Here is a 20,260-nt window from a genome sequence, read left to right on the forward strand (position 1 = left end):
TTTGGGAGAAAAATTGACTACTGGAGGAAGCTTCACCATCATGGCATCCCCCCAACCCTGCCATCTTCTGGGACCCTGGACCTTCCTTGTCCTAATTCTGAGAGATATAGTGATCAGACCAGACCAGAAAGAGACACTGCCACCTCCACCAGCTCCAGTTAAATCCCAAACACAGCCTGGTATGTGAGACAGTCTCTCTTCCTCCCCTTTCTCCCCCCCCATGTGTCCTTTTACTCCCCCACCTTATTTCTTCTTTTTCCTAACCCTCCTTTTTCCTTCTGTCTAATAAGAGTCTGATTTAGCTGGCCGCACATATTTTGCAACACTGCTGTAAGTCTGTGAACTGAAAGAGGCAACTACACACAACGTCCTGAATGGTCTGACGCTGGCAGAAATATGCCAGATTTTAGAGTGGCTGATAAGACTGTGCTGTGCCTGTGTTTCTCCAGCAGTGAGGATGCAAGGGAGAGTCAACATCAGAGAGAGAAGCTGTATTTTCTCTCTGCTGTTCTTTTCTCTCCCCCACTTTGTGTGTGTGTCTTGTTTTGTCTACTAGGAAATGGGACTGGACTTCAACAACAGCTTCAGCCCATCTCAACTAACTTCTTCTCTTTTCCCCCAAAAGGTCAGTTATCATCATCTAAGGCCTGGTCTACACTAGGCGTTTATGTCGAAGTTATCGCCGTTACATCGAATTAACCCTGCACCCGTCCACACTGCGATGCTATTTAGTTCGACATAGAGGTCTCTTTAATTCGACTTCTGTACTCCTCCCCGACGAGGGGAGTAGCGCTAAATTCGACATGGCCATGTCGAATTAGGCTAGGTGTGGATGGAAATCGACGCTAATAGCTCCGGGAGCTATCCCACAGTGCACCACTCTGTTGACGCTCTGGACAGCAGTACGAGCTCGGATGCTCTGACCAGCCACACAGGAAAAGCCCCGGGAAAATTTGAATTCCTTTTCCTGTCTGGCCAGTTTGAATCTCATTTCCTGTCTGGACATCGTGGCGATCACAGCAGCACTGGCAACGATGCAGAGCTCTCCAGCAGTGATGGCCGTGCAGTCTGTGAATAGAAAGAGGGCCCCAGCATGGACTGATCGGGAAGTCTTGGATCTCATCGCTGTGTGGGGCGATGAGTCTGTGCTTTCCGAGCTGCGATCCAAAAGACGGAATGCAAAGATCTACGAGAAGATCTCTTAAGACATGTCAGAGAGAGGATACAGCCGGGATGCAACGCAGTGCCGCGTGAAAATCAAGGAGCTGAGACAAGGCTACCAGAAGACCAAAGAGGCAAACGGACGCTCCGGATCCCATCCCCAGACATCCCGTTTCTACGAGGCACTGCATTCCATCCTCGGTGCGGCCGCCACCACTACCCCACCACTGACCGTGGACTCTAAGGATGGGATAGTGTCCACGGCCGGTTCCTCGGACATGTTAGGGGACGGGGAAGATGAGGAAGGAGATGAGGAGGGCGAGGCAGTCGGCAGCGCTCACAACGCTGATTTCCCCGACAGCCAGGATCTCTTCATCACCCTTACAGAGATCCCCTACCAAGCGTCCCCAGCCATTACCCCGGACACAGAACCTGGGGAAGGATCATCCAGTAAGTGTTGTAAACATCTAAACATTTATTTTTAACAGAACAGGAATATTAACAATTAAAAGAATGGGTTGTTCATGATTACTTTGCCCTAGGCGCTTAACGGTTCAGTCATGGGCAGTGCAAGTTTTGAAAAAAAATCTAGCAATGTCCGGTTTTCCGTGATTGTCCTGCCCAAGCCGCTCTACTGTTTATTCCCTACTACTGCAGCTACAGTAAAATGCGGTCTATATGTCCGGGGATAGAGCAGTAATCCTCCTGGGACATCTCGATGAAGCTCTCCTGGAGGTAATTGGAAAGCCGTTGCATGAGGTTCCTGGGGAGAGCGGCCTTATTGGGTCTTCCGAAGTACGACACGTTGCCGCGCCACGAGACTATCAAGTACTCGGGAATCATTGCTCTGCACAGCAGGGCGGCATACGGCCCTGGTCTTTGGAGGCTTTCCCGGAGCATTCTCTCTCTCTCGCTCTCAGAGATCCTCATCAGGGTGATGTCGCCCATGGTGACCTGCTTTGAATTAGGTAGGGGAATGTTAGTGTTGGGACTGCTTGACCGTTCCTTTACAGAACTGTAACCGCTGGTTTGCAGCCACGCGGTGGAGGTGGGAGAGGGGCAGCCGAAAGGGATCGTTCCCGGGGACAGCCGCGAGGGGGTGGGACAGGGGCAGAGTTCCCGCTTGCCGGATTGCTGGCAGCAGGGACTGACATTGCTTTAAATGTGAAATGAGGCCAGTGGTAATATAAAAGTTTTAAACTGCCACAGGTCTACGGCTTACCATGTCTGCCTGCAACAGAAATTCCGTTGTGCTGCCCCGCTTCTCAAATGTGCTGTGCAAGACCCCAGGCACTGAATGCGAAGGCCGAGAATTCGACCTTGTGCTGAGTGCGCATGTGATAGGTGCTGTGCATGGTCTTGTTCACAGAGAAAGACTATGTTCTTTGTTCACAACTACATTTATCTTTCCGAGGAATTCACTCCCTTTTTCCCATTTCCACAGCCCCATCTGCGACTGTCTCACAACCTAGCCTGGCATCACACTCCCAGAGGCTAGCGCGGATTAGGCATAGGAAGAAGAGGACACAGGAGGACATGTTCTCGGAGCTTATGGCCTGTTCCCAAGCCCAGGCAGCACAGCAGACCCAGTGGCGGGAGAACTTGACCCAAATGCACCAAGCAAACATGGATCGGGAGGAGAGGTGGCAGCAGGAAGACCAGCAGGCGACTCAAACGCTGCTTGGACTACTGAGGGAGCAAACAGACACGCTCCGGCGCCTTGTGGATGTTCTGCAGGAACGGAGGCAGGAGGACAGAGCCCCGCTGCAGTCCATCTCTAACCGCCCTCCCCCGCCACCAAGTCCCATACCCACCTCACCCAAAGTGCAAAGAAGGAGAGGCGGCAGAGTCCCTGCTAACTCTCACTCCACCCCTGCAGAGAGCTCTAGTAGCAGAAGGCTCTCATTCCCCAAAATTTGAAAAGTTCTTTCCTTCCCGCCTGACACAAGCCCCCGTCCAAGTTTCACCTCCCAGTTCCATGTGTAGTTGATAATAAAAAATACGTTTCTGTTAACTACTGTTTCAATCATGTTCTTTTGGAGGAGGAGGGGAATGGGGGTTGGTAATTGGACAGGACAGTCACCTTTGGCAGGGTACATAGGCGGGGGCAGGCACAGCAGCAGGGCACATAGACAGTGCAGTGATGCAGTGACTAGTTACCCTGGTTAGTCTGGGAGGTGGTTTTCATGTTATGTGGTGGGGGGTGGGTTGCTCTGTGACTTTGTGGCGGGGGAGGGCAGTTACAGATCTTAAGCGGTGGTCCTTATGCAGGATCACAGAGCCACGCAGCAGGGGATCTGTAACCATCCTCCCCCTGCCACAAAGTCACATAGCCCCCCCATACACACAGTCCCGATCAGGAGGGGTGACAGGCTCCGCTGAAACAATCATCCCACCGCAGCGGAGCCGGTCAATCCTTGAGTTTAGAAGCTTCATTCGCGTCACTACACTACACCTGCTCCGCACCACAGTCTGCATCCCAGTTTTAAAAAATTCCCGCGAAAACAGTAGTAAAGAAAACGGTGTGCATTAACAAAGTAGAACTATTTTTATTTCGACACGTGTGTTGGAGGGGGGGTGAAGGGGGTATGTAACTGGATAGGATAGTCAACATTAACTGGGTAAAGAAACGGGGGCAGGTTCAGCTTCTCTGTACACAAACTTTAAAGTCACAGGTTACCCTGCTCACTCAGGAACTTTGCTTTCAAAGCCTCCCGGATGCACAGCGCTTCCCGCTGGTCTCTTCTAATCGCCCGGCTGTCTGGCTGTGCGTAATCAGCAGCCAGGCTATTTTCCTCAACCTCCCACCCCGCCATAAAGGTCTCCCCCTTGCTCGCACAGAGATTGTGGAGCACACAGCAAGCTGATATAACAATGGGGATATTGGTTTCGCTGAGATCACAGCGAGTCAGTAAGCTTCTCCATCTCCCCTTGAGACGGCCAAAAGCACACTCCACCACCATTCTGCACTTGCTCAGACGGTAGTTGAAGAGTTCTTTTTCAGTGTCCAGGGCGCCAGTATAGGGCTTCATGAGCCAGGGCATTAGCGGGTAGGCTGGGTCCCCGAGGATGACTATAGGCATCTCCACATCCCCAACAGTTATTTTGTGGTCCGGGAAGTAAATACCTTGTTGCAGCCGTCTAAACAGACCAGAGTTCCTGAAAACACGAGCGTCATGAACCTTGCCCGGCCATCCCACGTAGATGTTGGTAAAACGTCCCCTGTGGTCCACCAGTGCTTGCAGCACCATGGAAAAGTAGCCCTTTCGGTTAATGTACTGGCTGGCCTGGTGGTCCGGTGCCAGGATAGGGATGTGAGTTCCATCTATGGCCCCACCGCAGTTTGGGAATCCCATCGCTGCGAAGCCATCTATGATCGCCTCCACGTTTCCCAGGGTCACTACCTTTGGCAGCAGTACATCAACGATTGCCTTCGCTACTTGCATCACAACAACCCCCACGGTAGATTTGCCCACCCCAAACTGGTTCGCGACTGACCGGTAGCTGTCTGGCGTTGCAAGCTTCCAGAGGGCTATGGCCACTCGCTTCTGGACACTCAGTGCAGCTCGCAACCGGGTGTCATTGCGCTTCAGGGCAGGGGACAGCAACTCACAAAGTTCCAGGAAAGTTCCCTTCCGCATGCGAAAGTTTCGCAGCCACTGGGATTCATCCCAGACCTGCAGCACTATGCGGTCCCACCACTCAGTGCTTGTTTCCCATGCCCAGAATCGCCGTTCCACGGCATCAACATGACCCATTGCCACCGTGATGTCCTCGGCGCTGGGTCCTGTTCTTTCTGAGAGGTCTGTGCTACTCTCAGACTTCAGGCCATCACCGCGGTGCCATAGCCTCCTTGCCTGACTTTTCTGCATCTGCCTCAGGGAAACCTGTATGATAAGCTGCGAGGTGTTGAGAGCGGCCACAACTGCAGCGATGGTCGCAGCGTGCTCCATGCTCGCAGTGCTGTGGCGTCCACGCTGTCAATGACTGGAAAAGTGCGCGAACTGATTTCCCGCCGGCGCTTTCAGGGAGGGAGGGCGGGAGTGATGGACGGATGACGACAGTTACCCAAAAGCACCCTCGACACATTTTGTTACCCAGAAGGCATTGCCGGCTACACCCAGAATTCCAATGGGCAGAGGGGACTGCGGGAACTGTGGGATAGCTGACCACAGTGCACCGCTTCGAATGTCGACGCTTTCACCGTTAGTGTGGACTCACAAAGTCGAATTACTGTCCTTAGTGTGGACACACACGTTCGACTTTGCAATATCGATTCCAAAAATTCGATGCAAGTAAAATCGAACTACTCTCGTAGTGTAGACAAGGCCTAAGAGACTGTCAAACAGGAGTTTTTTCCTTCTAAAGACTCTCTGCAGCTAAAGGGAACCAGGGATGTTGTTAAAATCAAAGCCTTATTTAATACTTCACATTTCAAATGCTTTAACTGTTTTTCATTCTTTTCTGTATCTTTAATGAAAGGTTAAAATAATTGTTATTAGACTGCTTGCCATAGTACTAAGTGGGCTGAGGGCTCTGTATACCAAACCTCAAACCTGGTTTAATACTGGACAGTGACTAGGTCATGTTAACACCTTGTTAACAGCCCATATAGTCCATCTAAATTAGCAGAACAATGCCTCACTGCTTCCCCTTGGTAACCCGAGCATACCCCATCATCTGCTACCTCTTTCCTCACCTCCCACTGGAAACAGACAATTTGAAGTTTCCACAAATGTCTTCTCAGAAGACAAGAATCCCCCTGGTCTGAGGAATGGACAGGTGGGGTGACCTGGCCCACTACTTCCACAGAAGCATCATTGGTAGAGCACTTGGTGCCCCGTGGCATTAGTGGGCAGGTCACCCAACAGACCAGCAGATTGTGAGAGAGACCCCCTATGTTTTCACTCTTCCGTCAGTCCTACTGATACCTTCTTCCCTCTTTCCTGGCCCTATCTGGTGGGAAGTGTTGACTCCCCCCATTTCTTACATTCTTGCTGCTCTTCCGCACACAGTCCTGATCTTTGCCAAATGTATATAATTCAGTATCCCGGAGTTTAAAACTATTCTGAACTCACTTCAAATACCCACCATAATACTCAGAGCCATACTAAGCTTAAGCTTCCTGCAGTGAAGAAAAATGGACAGTCTGGTCGTTAGCACAGATGTTACTTTCATAGGACTTAATCTGACAGATATCATGGTAAAATATTCAAGGCAAGTTATTTATAATCCCAAAAAGGGAAGACCTGTTAGTAATACATCCGTGATGAATGTCAACAGCTTAAACCTTTCTCGACACTTTTACCTAGTTAAAAGAACACACAAAATGGTGAAGGATACCTGCTCCTTGACCTCGATATTGTGCTCCCCTTCCAAAATAAGAGTCACTGCTTGCATGATTTGCTTTCCATGGGTGCTCATTATCTGGTCTATATGCTGCCAAAGCAATTATAGAAACACAATTAGTATACATTTTCTAGAGAAAAGGACAAAAACATTTATTGTGAAAGTGAGTGGAATTATCATCAGTATTTCTAGGCGCCAGTACCTTTATGCAAGGTATCACAACTGTGAGAACCCATTGCAGCAGAAAACAGGAGTTATTTTTCTTTTCATTACTTTAGCCAACCCTTGTCACAAGGAACAGAATAAGGAACTATATGTTTGATCCTACTTCCACTGCAGCCTGTTGTACATTTAAATACTGACTCCCCCAGAGCAACACAGTTGTCACTGAGGGCATAATCTGAAGACTGAAGGATCTTTGAGTCATAAATTGACAACCTGATGAACATGAGAACTCAGTGTGATGCTGTGGCTAAATGGGTCAACACAATCTTTCCATGTTTAAAAGGGGGAACGCCAGGTAGGTGTAGTGATATCACTTTGCTATTAGCCAGGATGGGCAGGGATGGTGTGTCTAGCTTCTGTTTGCCAGAAGTTGGGAATGGGCTACAGGGGATGGATCACTTGATGATTATCTATTCTGTTCATTCCCTCTGGGGCACCTGGCATTGGCCACTGTTGGAAGACAGGATACTGGGCTAGATGAACCTTTGGTCTGGCCCACTATGGCCGTTCTTATGTTCTGTATACAGTACTGGTGACATCAGTACTGGAATACTGTGTCAAGTTCTGGGGTCTGCACTTCAAAACTGAAATTCTGAGAGGGTTCAGAGAAAAGCCACAAAAAAAGATTTGTGGCCTGAAAATCTCTCACAGCGAGAGGTTTAAGCAGCTCAATTTATTTTGCTCACTGAAGTGAAGTTTTACAGGTGACTTTATCATGGTCTATAACCACCCATGCTTGGAGGAGATGAGATACAGAGGAGGACTCATCTAGCGGAAAAAGGCATAACAACATTCAGTGGCTGGAAATTGAAGTCAGCAAAGTTCAAACTCGCTGTAAAATGCAAATTTTTAAGTGAGGGTAATTAAGCACTGGAACAGATTACCAAAGATATGGTAAATTCTCCATCACTTGGAATCAAAGTCAAGTTTAGATTTTTTTTAAACAAAAACAACCCCCCCACCCAAAAATACTGCAGTTCAGTGACAAGTTATTGGGTTCGAGAGTAAAATTCTGTGGAATATGGTATGGCAGAAGCTCAGAGTAAAGAATTATAACGGTCCTTTCTTATCTTAAAAAAAAAAAAAAAAAAATTCTATGAAAGAATATAGAGTTACTCAGAAATAGCTGGGGCCATAATTTGGGCTGCAAAACCACTTTAACTGATGGTTCAGGCACCAGTTTGACTGTAAACTAAGGGTGTACATTTACAGGGCAATTAGAAAACAAATATTTTTACTTGTAGATTAAGCTAATTTGATATGAAAATTGAAAATCAATGATTATGGGACCCAAATGTGCACTTTTTACAGTGTCATTTTTCATGACAGAAGCACACTTTACAGGTGGCTATGTTCCTACATAGAAGTCCACCTTGCCAAATATTTATTGCACTTTTTCTCTATTCTTCACTAGACGGGCCTCTTGCTCGTCCTCCATTCGTATCTCAAGCACTTTACTTCTTGCCATAAAACAGTTCACGTGCTTAAATCTTGTATCTTATTCTATTCTGTAAAAAGGATATATGAACTGTGTGAATGCACAATCCAGTAGATCAAAATCAAAGACTGAAGAATGTTTTAAAATGACAGATAAGATACAAATGAAATAGCTCAGACACTTGGGGCTTGTCTATACGGCACTGGCTGTGTGCACCATAGAGCGCTCTATTGTGCTGTGCTCTAACTGCCCTGTGTAGGCCATACTGGCGCAAGGTATCCAGTTCACCTTGGTACCAACGTATCTTTTAGTTTGTGCCAGCAGGGTCTACATGGGGCAGTCAGAGCGCAGCATGTTGGAGTGCTCTCCAAATCACACACCTCTAATGCGCACTACCAGCACTGTGTAGACAAGCCATAAGTAAGGAGAAATATAGGTATCCTTAAGATATCTGCATCCCCATAAGCACTGTAAGTTCATTTCAAAACACAAACCACTCCTCCTGTTAACTAGACTTTTAACAGAGTTTACAAAAATGTGTCTGTCTGTCAAAAGCCTTTCTAAACACGAACAGAATCAAACACCCAACAAAAAAAGTATTGGTATGTATCTGCGGACATAACTAGTGATAAAGCTCCAGCTAGATATGCAGAATTCTCTCTTTATTAAAGATTTTCACTTAATTGTGGTCTTTTATGACCATTAGTGTTTTTGGGTTCAGATACTTCAATAATGCACAATGGAGGCCTCACAGTTTCAACAATAATATTCAAAAATGAACGTAAAGAGAAAGGTGATTTGCTTTTCAGACCTACTAGATCACTGGAAAGAGTATTATGCATTATGGATTTACAATGTATCATCTATGAATGCGGGGTTAGTGTTAGGAAGACAACTTTTCTGGAGGATCTGTTTGTGGTTTTACTTACTGGGCGAGTAGACAGAAGATTTCTGAGCAGTCCCAAAGTTTTCATTAGCACGTTTACATCTGAATCAGAGAGTAACTGGAATAATTGTTCTGTACTCAAACCTTGTAAGATGTCTGCTTTGATCTTTTGTTCTGCTTGAAATGCCATGTTCTGAAGGACAGATACATACAGAAAAACTGAGCCATACACCTCATATTAGCATTTCTCCTTCACTTAATTTTGTCTCAGAGTGTGCTTACCATTCTGTCTACAGAAGAATTACTACCATCTGCTGTGCATACATTCTTGATAAAGTAACCCTGCAAGCAATGCAAGGAAATGTTACTCACCTTGTAATACCTGGAGTTCTTTGAAATGCATTGTCCCTACGTGTAGTGCACTTCAGGTGATTCGCAGGCAGCGTCTTTTCAAGGAAGCAGGTACCCAGAGTCCAATGCCACAACAGACTGCAGTACCGCCCTGTCCAGGGAAACATCTGAGGCAGCCACCTGCACCAGGACAGAATGTCTCGCAAAAGTGTGTACAGAGCCCCAAGTCATTGCTCAGCAGATGTCAATGAGAGGGACATCCTTGAGGCAGGCTGCTGAGGCTGCTTGGGCTGTCACAGAATGTGCTCTCACACTGCCCATAAGAGGGACATCGTTCATCTCATAACAGAAAATGATGCATCCCTGGATCCCTTTTGACAGCCTCTGTGTGGAAATGGCCTCTCCTTTCATCCATTCCATAAATGATACAAAGTCTAGGAGATTTCCAAAATTTCATTCTCTGTAGGCAGACTGCAAGGTCCCTATGCATATCCAAGGAGAGACACATCACCTATTTCCGCCTGGTGTGTGGTTTAGGGTAGAACACAGGTAGATGGACAAGTTGGCTGATGTGAAAGTCTGATACCATATTAGGGGAGAACTTCTGGTGGAGTCTCATGGGTGCCTTATCCTTGTGGAAAACTGTACCGGGATGGGGAGATCTGCCATGAGTGCCCCAGCTCCCAACCTCTTCTGGCTGACGTGATTGAGACGATAAATTCTACCTTCATGGAAAGAGGAAGTAGAGAGCAAGATCCCAAAGGCTCAAACAGCACCTTAGTCAGAGTTGATAAACCAGGTTCAAGTCCTAGGCTGGTACCAGCTTTGCCACTGGAAGGAAGACTCTAACCAAGCCTTTCAGGAACAGAAACGGGACTGGGTGAGAAAACACAAAGTAGGTGTGTACAGGTGGGTGAAATGCACTAATGGCCACCAGTGTCCCATGTATTTTAAGGATAATTGGCTAGCCTAGTACATCTGGAATTCCTGACCGTGAAGGGGAAATTCCTTATCGATTACACCAGAATATAAATCTTTTCCACTTTGCTGTGTAGCATTTCCCAGTAGAGTCCTTCCTATTACTGCTCAATACGACCTGGACATCTGCCAACCAGGCTTTCCTAGATCTGATATCCATCCCTACAAAATGCCTTCAAGTGCTGGTTGCGTTAGAGTGGTAAGTCCTCCCCTTGTCTTGAGTCAAAAGATTTTGCCTCAGCAGGAGGTGGGGAGAAGGCTGGCTTGACAGTTGCAGTAACAATGGGGTACTAGAACTGATGGGTCCAGCTCAGCATGACGACAATGACCGCACCTTGTCCTGTCTGATTTTCCTCAATACCCTGGATAACAAAAACTGCACACCTCAGGGCCCCTAAACGTCCTGGAAAGTGCTGCCCAGAGAGCCCAAGTTGCACCATCTCTGAAGCAGAACTTGCACTTTTTGTTCATATTTGACACAAACAGATCTGTGGCTGGGAGACCCCACATCCAAAACACCTCCCAGAGAGATGGATCATGCAGCTCTAACTCATGCTCTGTGGAGAAGTGTCTGCTCAGAATCTGGCACGGTACTTCGGACTCGTGGCAAATGAACAGCCGTCAGGGTAATGTGCAATTCCAAAGGGCGATGGCCTCCACACAGTGCTGTAAGGAGCTTGCTCCTCCCTACTTTTTGATGTAATAGACTGTTTCCATGTTGTCTGATAACATCTGGACTGAATGGCTGCAAATGCAAGGTAGGAATTGTTCGCAGGCCAGCCTGACAGCTCTCAGCTCCAACACGCTGATGTGCAGCACAGACTCCTGAGAAGACCACTTCTCTTGCACTACCTGCCCTTCCAAGTGGGCTCCTCAAACTATATGTCCACAGTCACAGTCATTCTTGGGAGCAGGGAACTGAACAGACGGCCACACACACTCCTTTCCTCTGTCTTCCCACCTGCCCAGGAATGTTAAGATCCTTTGTGGAACTGTGACCAGCAAATGGAGACTGTTTGCCCAGGGTGTATGCAGTCCATAGCCATGCTTGCAGGCATCTGAGATGAAGCCTTGCAAATGGGATCACATAAGTGCTTGTAGCCATGTGACTCAACAGATCATCCAAATCTGCTATATGAGTCCATCGATGGCGAGGAAACAGTCATCTGGTATGCATGCTCTGGCCAACCATGTCCAGCCTTTCTCTGATGAATTCCTCATTTGTGTCAGTTCCAAAGTGGACTTCTCTGGGTTCACTCTCAGACCCAGCCTTTCAAACAAGTCCAGAAACATGTTGGTTGCTTCTTGCATTTCCTGGTAAGATCAACCCTTTAGGAGTCAATCGTTCAAGCAGGTGTACACTGCCACCCCCAATGATGAAAGGGAGCTGGCACCATGACAGGGTGAAAACCCTCGGCACTGCATCGGTAGTGTTGCTGATTAGCTATGGACCTCAGGAATCTCCTGTGTGTTGGGTGGATGTTCACTTGAAAAATACACATCTTTGAGCTCAAGGGCCACGAACAAATTTCCTAAATCTAGTGAGGGATAACTAAAGACAAAAATCACCTGTCTGACCCTCAGTCACTGGGCAAACTTGTCAGTTCCCTGAGGTCCACGATGGGTCTCCATGTCCCTGACTTTTGTGGGATGATTAAGTACCTCAAGTAGAACCTCTTTCCCTTTGCTGCTGGAGGCACTGATTCTATCCCCCACTCCTGAGAGGGATCCCAGAATTAAGGTGGCCAAGCAGAGGTGGGGTTTCGGAGGGAAGAAAACTGGATGGTGCATCCTGAAGAGACAACCTCTATTACCAATCAGTCTATTGTGATCTTTCTCCAGGCAAATAGGTATTGGATAGTTGCCTTCCAAACGGGAGAGGGGGGAAAACCAAGGGAATTATTTAGATGGACAGGTTGTAGGTGCACACTCTCAAAGATTCTGATGAAATGCCAGTTTCAGAGTTCATGTTGATTGGGAGGCAAAGGACAAGTGTCTTTGGGCACCCTTTCTATGCGTTCTCTGATGCTTACAGGGTAGCTGAGAAATGCTGCTGATGGTTGAAACTGTGGCTTACTGGATTTCTGCTTAATCATGGTGTCCTTCATTCTTCTTCCAACTCCAACCCCTAATCCAACACGAGAGCTCTTGGTACCAGAGGATTCAGTGATGACCTGTATCTAGTCATCAACGGTGGCAGTGATAGTCTAGCTCAGTGGTTTTCCACCTGTGGTCTGTGGACCCCTGGGGGTCCGCAGACTATGTCTAAAGGGTCCACAAAAGGTTGCTAGCACCATAGAACTGTGGTTTTCAACCTGGGTTCCGCAGACTATGTCTAAGATTTCCAAAGGGGTCTGCACCTCCATTTGAAATTTTTTAGGAGTGTGCAAATGAAAAAAAGTCTGAAAACCACTGCTCTTGCTCAAACCAGGCTTGGAGATTCATAGACTCCAAAACCAGAAGGGACCATTGTGATCATCTAGTCTGACCTCCGGTATAACACACATCACAGAACTTCCCCAAAATAATTCATAGAGCATGTCTTTTAGAAAACATCCAATCTTGATTTAAAACATTGCCAGTGATGGCACTCAGTAACTTTTTCCAATGGTTAATTACTTTCACTGTTAAAAAATTATGCTTTACTTCCAGTCTGAATTTGTCTAGCTTCAGCTTCCAGCCATTGGATTGTGTTATATCGTTTTCTGCTAGATTAAAAAGCTCATTTTCAAATATTTATTCCCTATGTAGGTACTTAGAGACTGATCAAGTCACCCCTTAATCTTCTCTTTGTTAAGCTAAATAGATTGAGTTCCTTGAGTCTACCACTATAAGGCATGTTTTCTAATTCTTTAATCATTCTCATGGCTTTTCTCTCAACCCTCCCTGATTTATCAACATTTTTTTCAAATTGTGAACACCAGAACTGGACACAATTTTCTACCAGCAGTTGCACCAGTGCCAAATATAGGTGGTAAAATAACCTCTCTATTCCTACTCAAGATTCTCCTGTTTATACATCCAAGGATTACATTAGCCCATTTGGCCCCAGAGTTGCACTGGGAGCTCATGTTCAGCTGATTATTCATCAAATCTTGTTCAGAATCAGATGGCGATGGTGAGGGGGACCATAGCGATATTGGTACTGGCTAATGTCGTGGAAGTGGGTGTAGGAGTCCAGAGTATCAATGACTCCGGTTCCATAAATATGATTAGACCACCTGATGCCAAGAAGCAGGTTGGAGTAGTTTCTGTAACTTGGACCACTGATGCTGAAAGCGCTGGATCTGACAGTGCCAATGCAGCACAGGTGCTGGCACTGAAGTACCCCTTTTGGTATGGGAGAGTGGTGCTGTCTTGCCCTTTGATGAAGTCCTGGGCTGGTCCTTCTCAGAAGCAGACACCCGGGTCCAGAGCACAAGGTGTCTCCTGACTTGGTACAGGACGGGGGACTTCTGTCTCCTTTTAGAGGGCTTGGATGTGGAACTTTCCCTCTTATCTTTATGGGAGTGTTTGTATCTCCCTTCTGCCCTGTCTTGAAACTGATGAGGGAAGGGGGGCAGGGGCCCTGGAACTGGCCTGAGCCGAACTCAAGAGGCTGCTTCTACCTTCTTCAGACTGATGTAGAGAGTCTCCCTGGTCAGAGGCTGTCCCCAGTCTCATGGACCTCTCCATGAGGACTGCTTGGAATCGGAAGTCCCCTGACTGCTTTGTCTTACTTGGGAACAACAAGCAGATACTGCACGTGGGCAGGACATGTTTCCCACAGGCAATACAGACAGGTACTGTGATAGTTACCAGGAAGGGCTTATGGGGATTTTTGTCATACTCCTCCTCCCACTACTGGAAGACCGGGGGGAAAGGGAGAGAGGTAGTGGTGTACACGAACCACTCCTCACCCCAGGGGTATGGGGAGTTGTCCCAAAACTTAAGGATAGATCCCCAAATATTTATCCTAATGACAATTTATTTACAGACAGAAGCTGAAGAAATCGGCACGTACATTGAAGCTCCATGCCAGACCATGAGAGGTAAGAAGGAACTAAGATGCAGAGTATGAGGACAGTGGGGGCGCATGTGTGGACCAAACAGACACTCAGGAAAAATTCTCCAGTTCTGGGCCCATGGAAAGCATGTGCAATCGCTGAAGTACACCACACATAGGAACAAGCACTCAAAGAACTACAGCTTATGAAGGACATTTTTGGATCTCCACATCCCTGACAAAGTCCCAAAGGCTCACCCATTTTCCCTTGTTTTAAATCTTCCTTCTTACCTGTACCCAACTATAGCCTTACCTTTGAACTAATCAGTTATGCTGTTCAATTAGCTCATGACTGACATGCACAAGTGAAATTGATATAAGGTTTGCATTTTATTCTTGCTTTGATCTCTTGATTTTACACTCTTTGCATAATTCCACGGATTTTACACTTAATTTATTATTTGCTGGAAATTACTGCACTGTAAAGCTTACATGAATAGTTTGTTATGGATATAACTATACTGTCAAGAATACATATATACAGACATATCAGCAAGATCATTTTTTGTTTACTGGCTTGTAAGAAGTGGAAAGCTGACTGCAAAGAGTTACAAAAGGATTTCACTAAACTGGTTGACTGGCAACAAAATGGCACATGAAATACAATGTTGATAAGTGCAAGTAATGCACATTGGAACAAATAATCCCAACTGTACATACAAAATGATGGGATCTAAATTAGCTGTTATCACACAAGAAAGAAATCTTGAAGTCATCATGAATAGTTCACCCAACTGTCAGACACTAGAACTGGATGATAGCGGATGGATCACTACAAATTGCCCTGTTCTGTCCATTCCCTCTGAAGCACCTGGCACTGGCTACTGTCAGAAGACAGGACACTGGTCTAGATGGACCATTGATCTGACCCAGTATGGCCGTTTTTATGTTCTTAATATACTTTTAGGGACAGATCACTATTTTCTTGTATAGTCACACACACACGCAGGCTGAACATCTGCAACATTATTTTTAGTAACTGGTATGATCTTCATGGTCAAAAGTAAAGCTCTGAATCTCCCTTCCTTGATGTATGTTTTGGTGGTTGGCTGGTTGTGTGTGGTGTTTGTATAAACAATGTTTCATTGGAGTGAGTACTTACCATTAAAGCCCAAATGCCATTCACTCGCAAAGCAAGATTTTCACTCTGGGTTAAACTACATAGAAGTTCTATGGCTCCTGATTCTAAAATAGGCTGTAACGAACAGGAAAAAACACACAGCTTTAGAACACCTTGAATTTAGTGGACTTACATGTACATCAGTGAACTATCAAATGTGGTACTGCACACTGTGTTTATCTCGAGGTGGATTTTGGTTATTTATTGAGGAACTGTAGACATAACTATAATGAAATGTGTATGCACACACATCCTTTTCAGACAACCTTCTGTCTCAACAGACTGCTAGCAGTGAAGCACCTTTAATAAAAGACCACCTTCATTAAGCAACTGATTTTTGATCCCTTGAGCAGACACAGAAGACAGGTTTCACTGTCTTTAATTGCATTTAAACAGGCTGTATTTGCTCTTCACATTCACTAATGAAGATACATTGAGATGTAGTGAGTTCAACACGTATACAAACAATAGAACAACAACAAAGTGTAATAAGGCTAACTCTTAAGACTTCTGGTGACAGCCTGAGAAAAACTCAAACCACTTGCGATATTATCAGACAATGAGGTTACAGGACAAATACCAACAGATGGATTTTGAAAGCCCCAGATTATTAAATGAAACAGAAACTACAGTCATGGGATGATAAAAGCTTGAGACTGTGAATCCACAACAATCAGGAAACTCAGGGTTAAGGCTGTCATGGGAACAACAGGCCAAATTCTTCCCTCAGTTATGTAAATCTATAACAACATCACCAAAATCAATGGAATTACTCCAGGAGATAGTCACCCTGTGCACAAGGTCTGCAAAAGCACTCTGCAGCATTTATGTTTCACATAAGGCCTCAAAATAGGTGAGGGCCCCTTAAACAGGGGTGAATTTCACTGAATTTACATGAGTATACATGTAAGCAGAATTTGCCCCTTAATTCTGTTTGCTTGCACATGTGCTTTATACTAGGGACTTTCATTACAGGTTGGCAGAACACTGCTGTGGCATGGTTTGGCAAATGCTAATTTACAAATATGGATTAACCATTACAAGTTTAAAGATGAAACATCTGGGGTGACATGGTTTATTCTGAAATCATGTGGAATAAACAGTAATAAAATGTCATCTATTCTTGCAAAAACTTAACTGTAAATTTTATCACCTGATTGAGATTAAATGTGTACCATTAGCTTTTTTCTAATAAACACTGTCTCTGCAGTGGTATTAATACTTCTCTCAATATTGAAAAAGTACTATTATAATAGAGTGAGAAAAGTATGCTGATACTCCTTGGCAACTGAAATAAGGATTTGAATTAAGATGCTAAATACTAGAGTTGCTAATCTGTTAAGTTTGGCAAAATGCTGATGGAAGTCAGGCAAGAGCTGGAGCTGGGACTCCCAGGGTCCCTGCTGTGGAGCTGGGGATCCTGGCAGTTGGTTCCTGATCTGGCCGCCTCCCTGGGCTGCCCTCCACCCTGGAGAAAGGGTGGGCAGGCTGCCAGCTGGGAAGATATTCCATAGAAAATTCCAGGATTTCTTTGTTCTGGGACAGAACAAAAACCTCACAATCTCTGAATTTTTCATGCACCAAAAAATCCTGCTCCAGCTCAGCTCAACTAAATACACTAACAAAATTGTTTTTGCTACTGTAGTTGGTATTTAATGTACAATTCTTAAAGTGCTGCAAATAAAAAAGAAAATATAGAGGATGTTAAATAAAATAAAACATTTCATAGCTATCTGAAGGAATTTCAAAGCAGCCTCTCCTTTTATTTTGGCAAATCATGTCTAAGTAAAGACACATTTGCATAAACTTGCACATTTTTTCATCGAGAGTCAGTCTCCATCAAAGGGCTTGTCTTCACCAGGAGATCTGATCACATTTAGATGTTATTAGGAGCGGAGTTAGCTGACACAACAGTACCCTTGGCTGACTGGTCACTGTAGACAAGGCTATAAGCACAGCCTGTTGACATGATGCTGAGCACTATTTGTCATTGTCTATACCAGGGGTTGGCAACCTATGGCACGCGAGCCAATTTTGAGTGGCACGCAGCTCCCTGCCGCGGTCCCGGCCCCCAGCCCCACTCAGCCCCCCCGCCCACTGCTCTCCCCTGCAGGGGCAGGAGGCAGAAGCGTGCAGCAGCCAAGCTTCCCCTCCTCCCCCCAGCGTGGTGCTTTCCTGCCCCGCCTCCTCTCTGTCCCTGGCCAATCAGCTGATGGCCCTAGCGAGGGGGAGGGGGAAGAGCGGCAGCGTGCACACAGTTCCGTAGAGGAGGCAGAGAGAGGTAGGGACAGAGCTTGGGGGAAGGGGGTGGAACAGGGCATATCCCTTCCAGCCCCCTGCCATGAGAGCTCAGAGCAGGGGGCTGGGAGCACCCCCACGAGCCGAGCACCCCAGCCTTCTGCCCTGCTCCCCCGATCCCTCTGCCCTGAACCTCCCCAACCCCAACACATACCCAGCCTTCTGCTCTGCACCCCCACAGCCCCATTCCTCTGCCCTGAACCCCCCCCAGTCTTCTGCCCTGCACCCCCCATTCTCCCATCCCTCTGCCCTGAACCCCCTACATCCCAACACACACCCAGCCTTCTGCCCTACACCCCCTCCCCCAGCCCTCTGCCCTGACCCCTGAAACATCCACCCCCAGGTCTGGAGTCCCGGCCGCAGGCCCTACTCAGCCCACTGCCAGCCTAGGTGAACAGAACCCCAGGCTGGCAGTGAGCTAAGCAGGCTGGTGGCGTAAGATCAGCATTTTAATTTAATTTTAAATGACGCTTCTTAAACATTTTGAAAACCTTGTTTACTTTACATACAATAGTTTAGTTATGTAATATAGACTTACAGAAAGAGAGCTTCTAAAAACGTTAAAATGTATTACCGACACGCAAAACCTTAAATTAGAGTGAATAAATGAAGACTCGGCACACCACTTCTGAAAGGTTGCCTACCCCTGGTCTATACTGACCAGTCAGTTATGCTCAGCTTTTTTTAAAAGCTAATTCTGCTCCTCATGATGAAGTCTAAACATGATGAGATCTCTTGGGGAAGAGAAGCCCATATAAATGGACCCATTAGCAACCAGAGTGCAACAGTCTCTGTCTGATCCCCTAGCCATGATAGAGACAAGAAATGTGCAATGAGGTCACAAAAACGACTAAGCTCTGATAAAGTTATGGCATATCACTACTCAGCATACTGATGAGCATTTTTTCAATTGCTTATAACATCTTTATTTTTAACCATTTTCCAGCCTAATCAAACAAAGGCACTAGCTCTCAATAAGGACTATCTATGGCCACACCAAGTTTCAAGTTGCTAATCTGTCGCTTTTTTTGTAGCCATGTTTAAAAATGTGTGGATAAAATTACTTTATAACGTGAGAAGTGTTTTTTCCACTTTCTCATCACAGAACAGATGAAGGGATTTTCCTCAAACTTAAAAAGAGTCACCTATGGGCTTAGATTAAATACTGAAAATTATAGCCCAAAAGATGAATGTTTTGCCCATTATAATACAGAAATGCATACATCAGAGTAAAATGAATACATTATAAAATGAAATGCCTAAAGAATATCCTAACCATACTCTACACTTCTTGGGCGGCAATATGTATATTGTACGCTGTGTTTAACATATACTGATATGCATGAAGCACACACACTGCATGGTGAAATGCACAATGTACTTCATATAAGCCAATGCACTATACATTATACAATGCAATTAAGTAAAAAGAACTTTCTTGAGCATTCACTTTTGTTCAACCAGATGAAATCACATTCCTGCAGTTATGGCCCATTTCTGCTCATAGTGATGCCAACAGGTGTTTTGCCATTGTGTTGAATGAAGGCACGACTGGGTTTCAAGTCTGTGAACTCAAATTGCTGAAGGTAAAACACATGGCTTACCTCTCAGCTGTCAAACTTATCTTCCGGAGAAGACTGAAGTCCATTTTTAATTATGGCCCATGGGATTATGTACTCCCCTCACGCCACAGATGTGGAAGAGAGATTTGCACAGAGATCATGGAGAGCCTCTGGCCTTTATGTAGTAACAGATTTTAGTTATGATTATAACTTACTATTTATTCAGCCCCTCATTGTCATACCCAGCATCACTTAGTGGGGATATCTGCTCTTCTTTGGGACAACATTATGCCTGCCCTTTGTTTCTATTTCTTCCCCAACCTTCTCTTTTTCTCTGCTTTCTCCCTTTTTTTGTATGTCTTCTACGTTCTTCCCTCTGCATTTCCTTCCTTGCAGGTACTCCCACTTCCCCACTCTTCACCCCCATCTGCATTTTATCTGCTAAAATTATCAGCAGATAACTAGATAATGGGGTTTTTTTGTTTGTTTTTTTTAAAGAGATTCTAGAGCTTGTGAAAGTTGTTGGCTTGACAGCCCTGAAGATTGAAATTATCTGATTTATCTCTCGAACAGATACAGCACAGGCAACAAGGCAGATTTATAAATGAAAAGTGTTTTAAAATCTTATTAAAGGAAGAGTCTATCAGTAAAGTTAGATCTCATACAGCATACCCATGTCTAACTACATTAGATGGGACCGCCTATTCTGTCATATCACTGCATAATTAACAGGCTGTCAATTAAAAAAAACCCTATCAATGATAAAATTCCATCATCCCAACATTACAACTACTGTATAATCACCTGATAATGATTAAAAAACTTCTTTGCTTAGTCAAAAGTCATT

General features: G+C 45.6%; 1 protein-coding gene across 8 annotated transcripts in view; it reads right to left on the reverse strand.

The window, feature by feature from the left end:
• Positions 1-20,260, reverse strand: part of ARMC8 (armadillo repeat containing 8) — a 206,968-nt gene that overhangs the window by 21,061 nt on the left and 165,647 nt on the right. For all 8 annotated transcript variants that reach the window (XM_054039451.1, XM_054039456.1, XM_054039457.1 and 5 more), the window contains 3 exons: positions 15,536-15,628; positions 9,103-9,252; positions 6,505-6,600 (listed from right to left, as the gene is read on the reverse strand). In XM_054039451.1, coding sequence (XP_053895426.1) covers positions 6,505-6,600; positions 9,103-9,252; positions 15,536-15,628 — 339 coding nt within the window. The remainder of the gene's footprint in view (positions 1-6,504; positions 6,601-9,102; positions 9,253-15,535; positions 15,629-20,260) is intronic.

Source organism: Malaclemys terrapin, chromosome 9 (assembly GCF_027887155.1).
Source record: "Malaclemys terrapin pileata isolate rMalTer1 chromosome 9, rMalTer1.hap1, whole genome shotgun sequence".
NCBI classification, from domain to species: domain Eukaryota; kingdom Metazoa; phylum Chordata; order Testudines; family Emydidae; genus Malaclemys; species Malaclemys terrapin.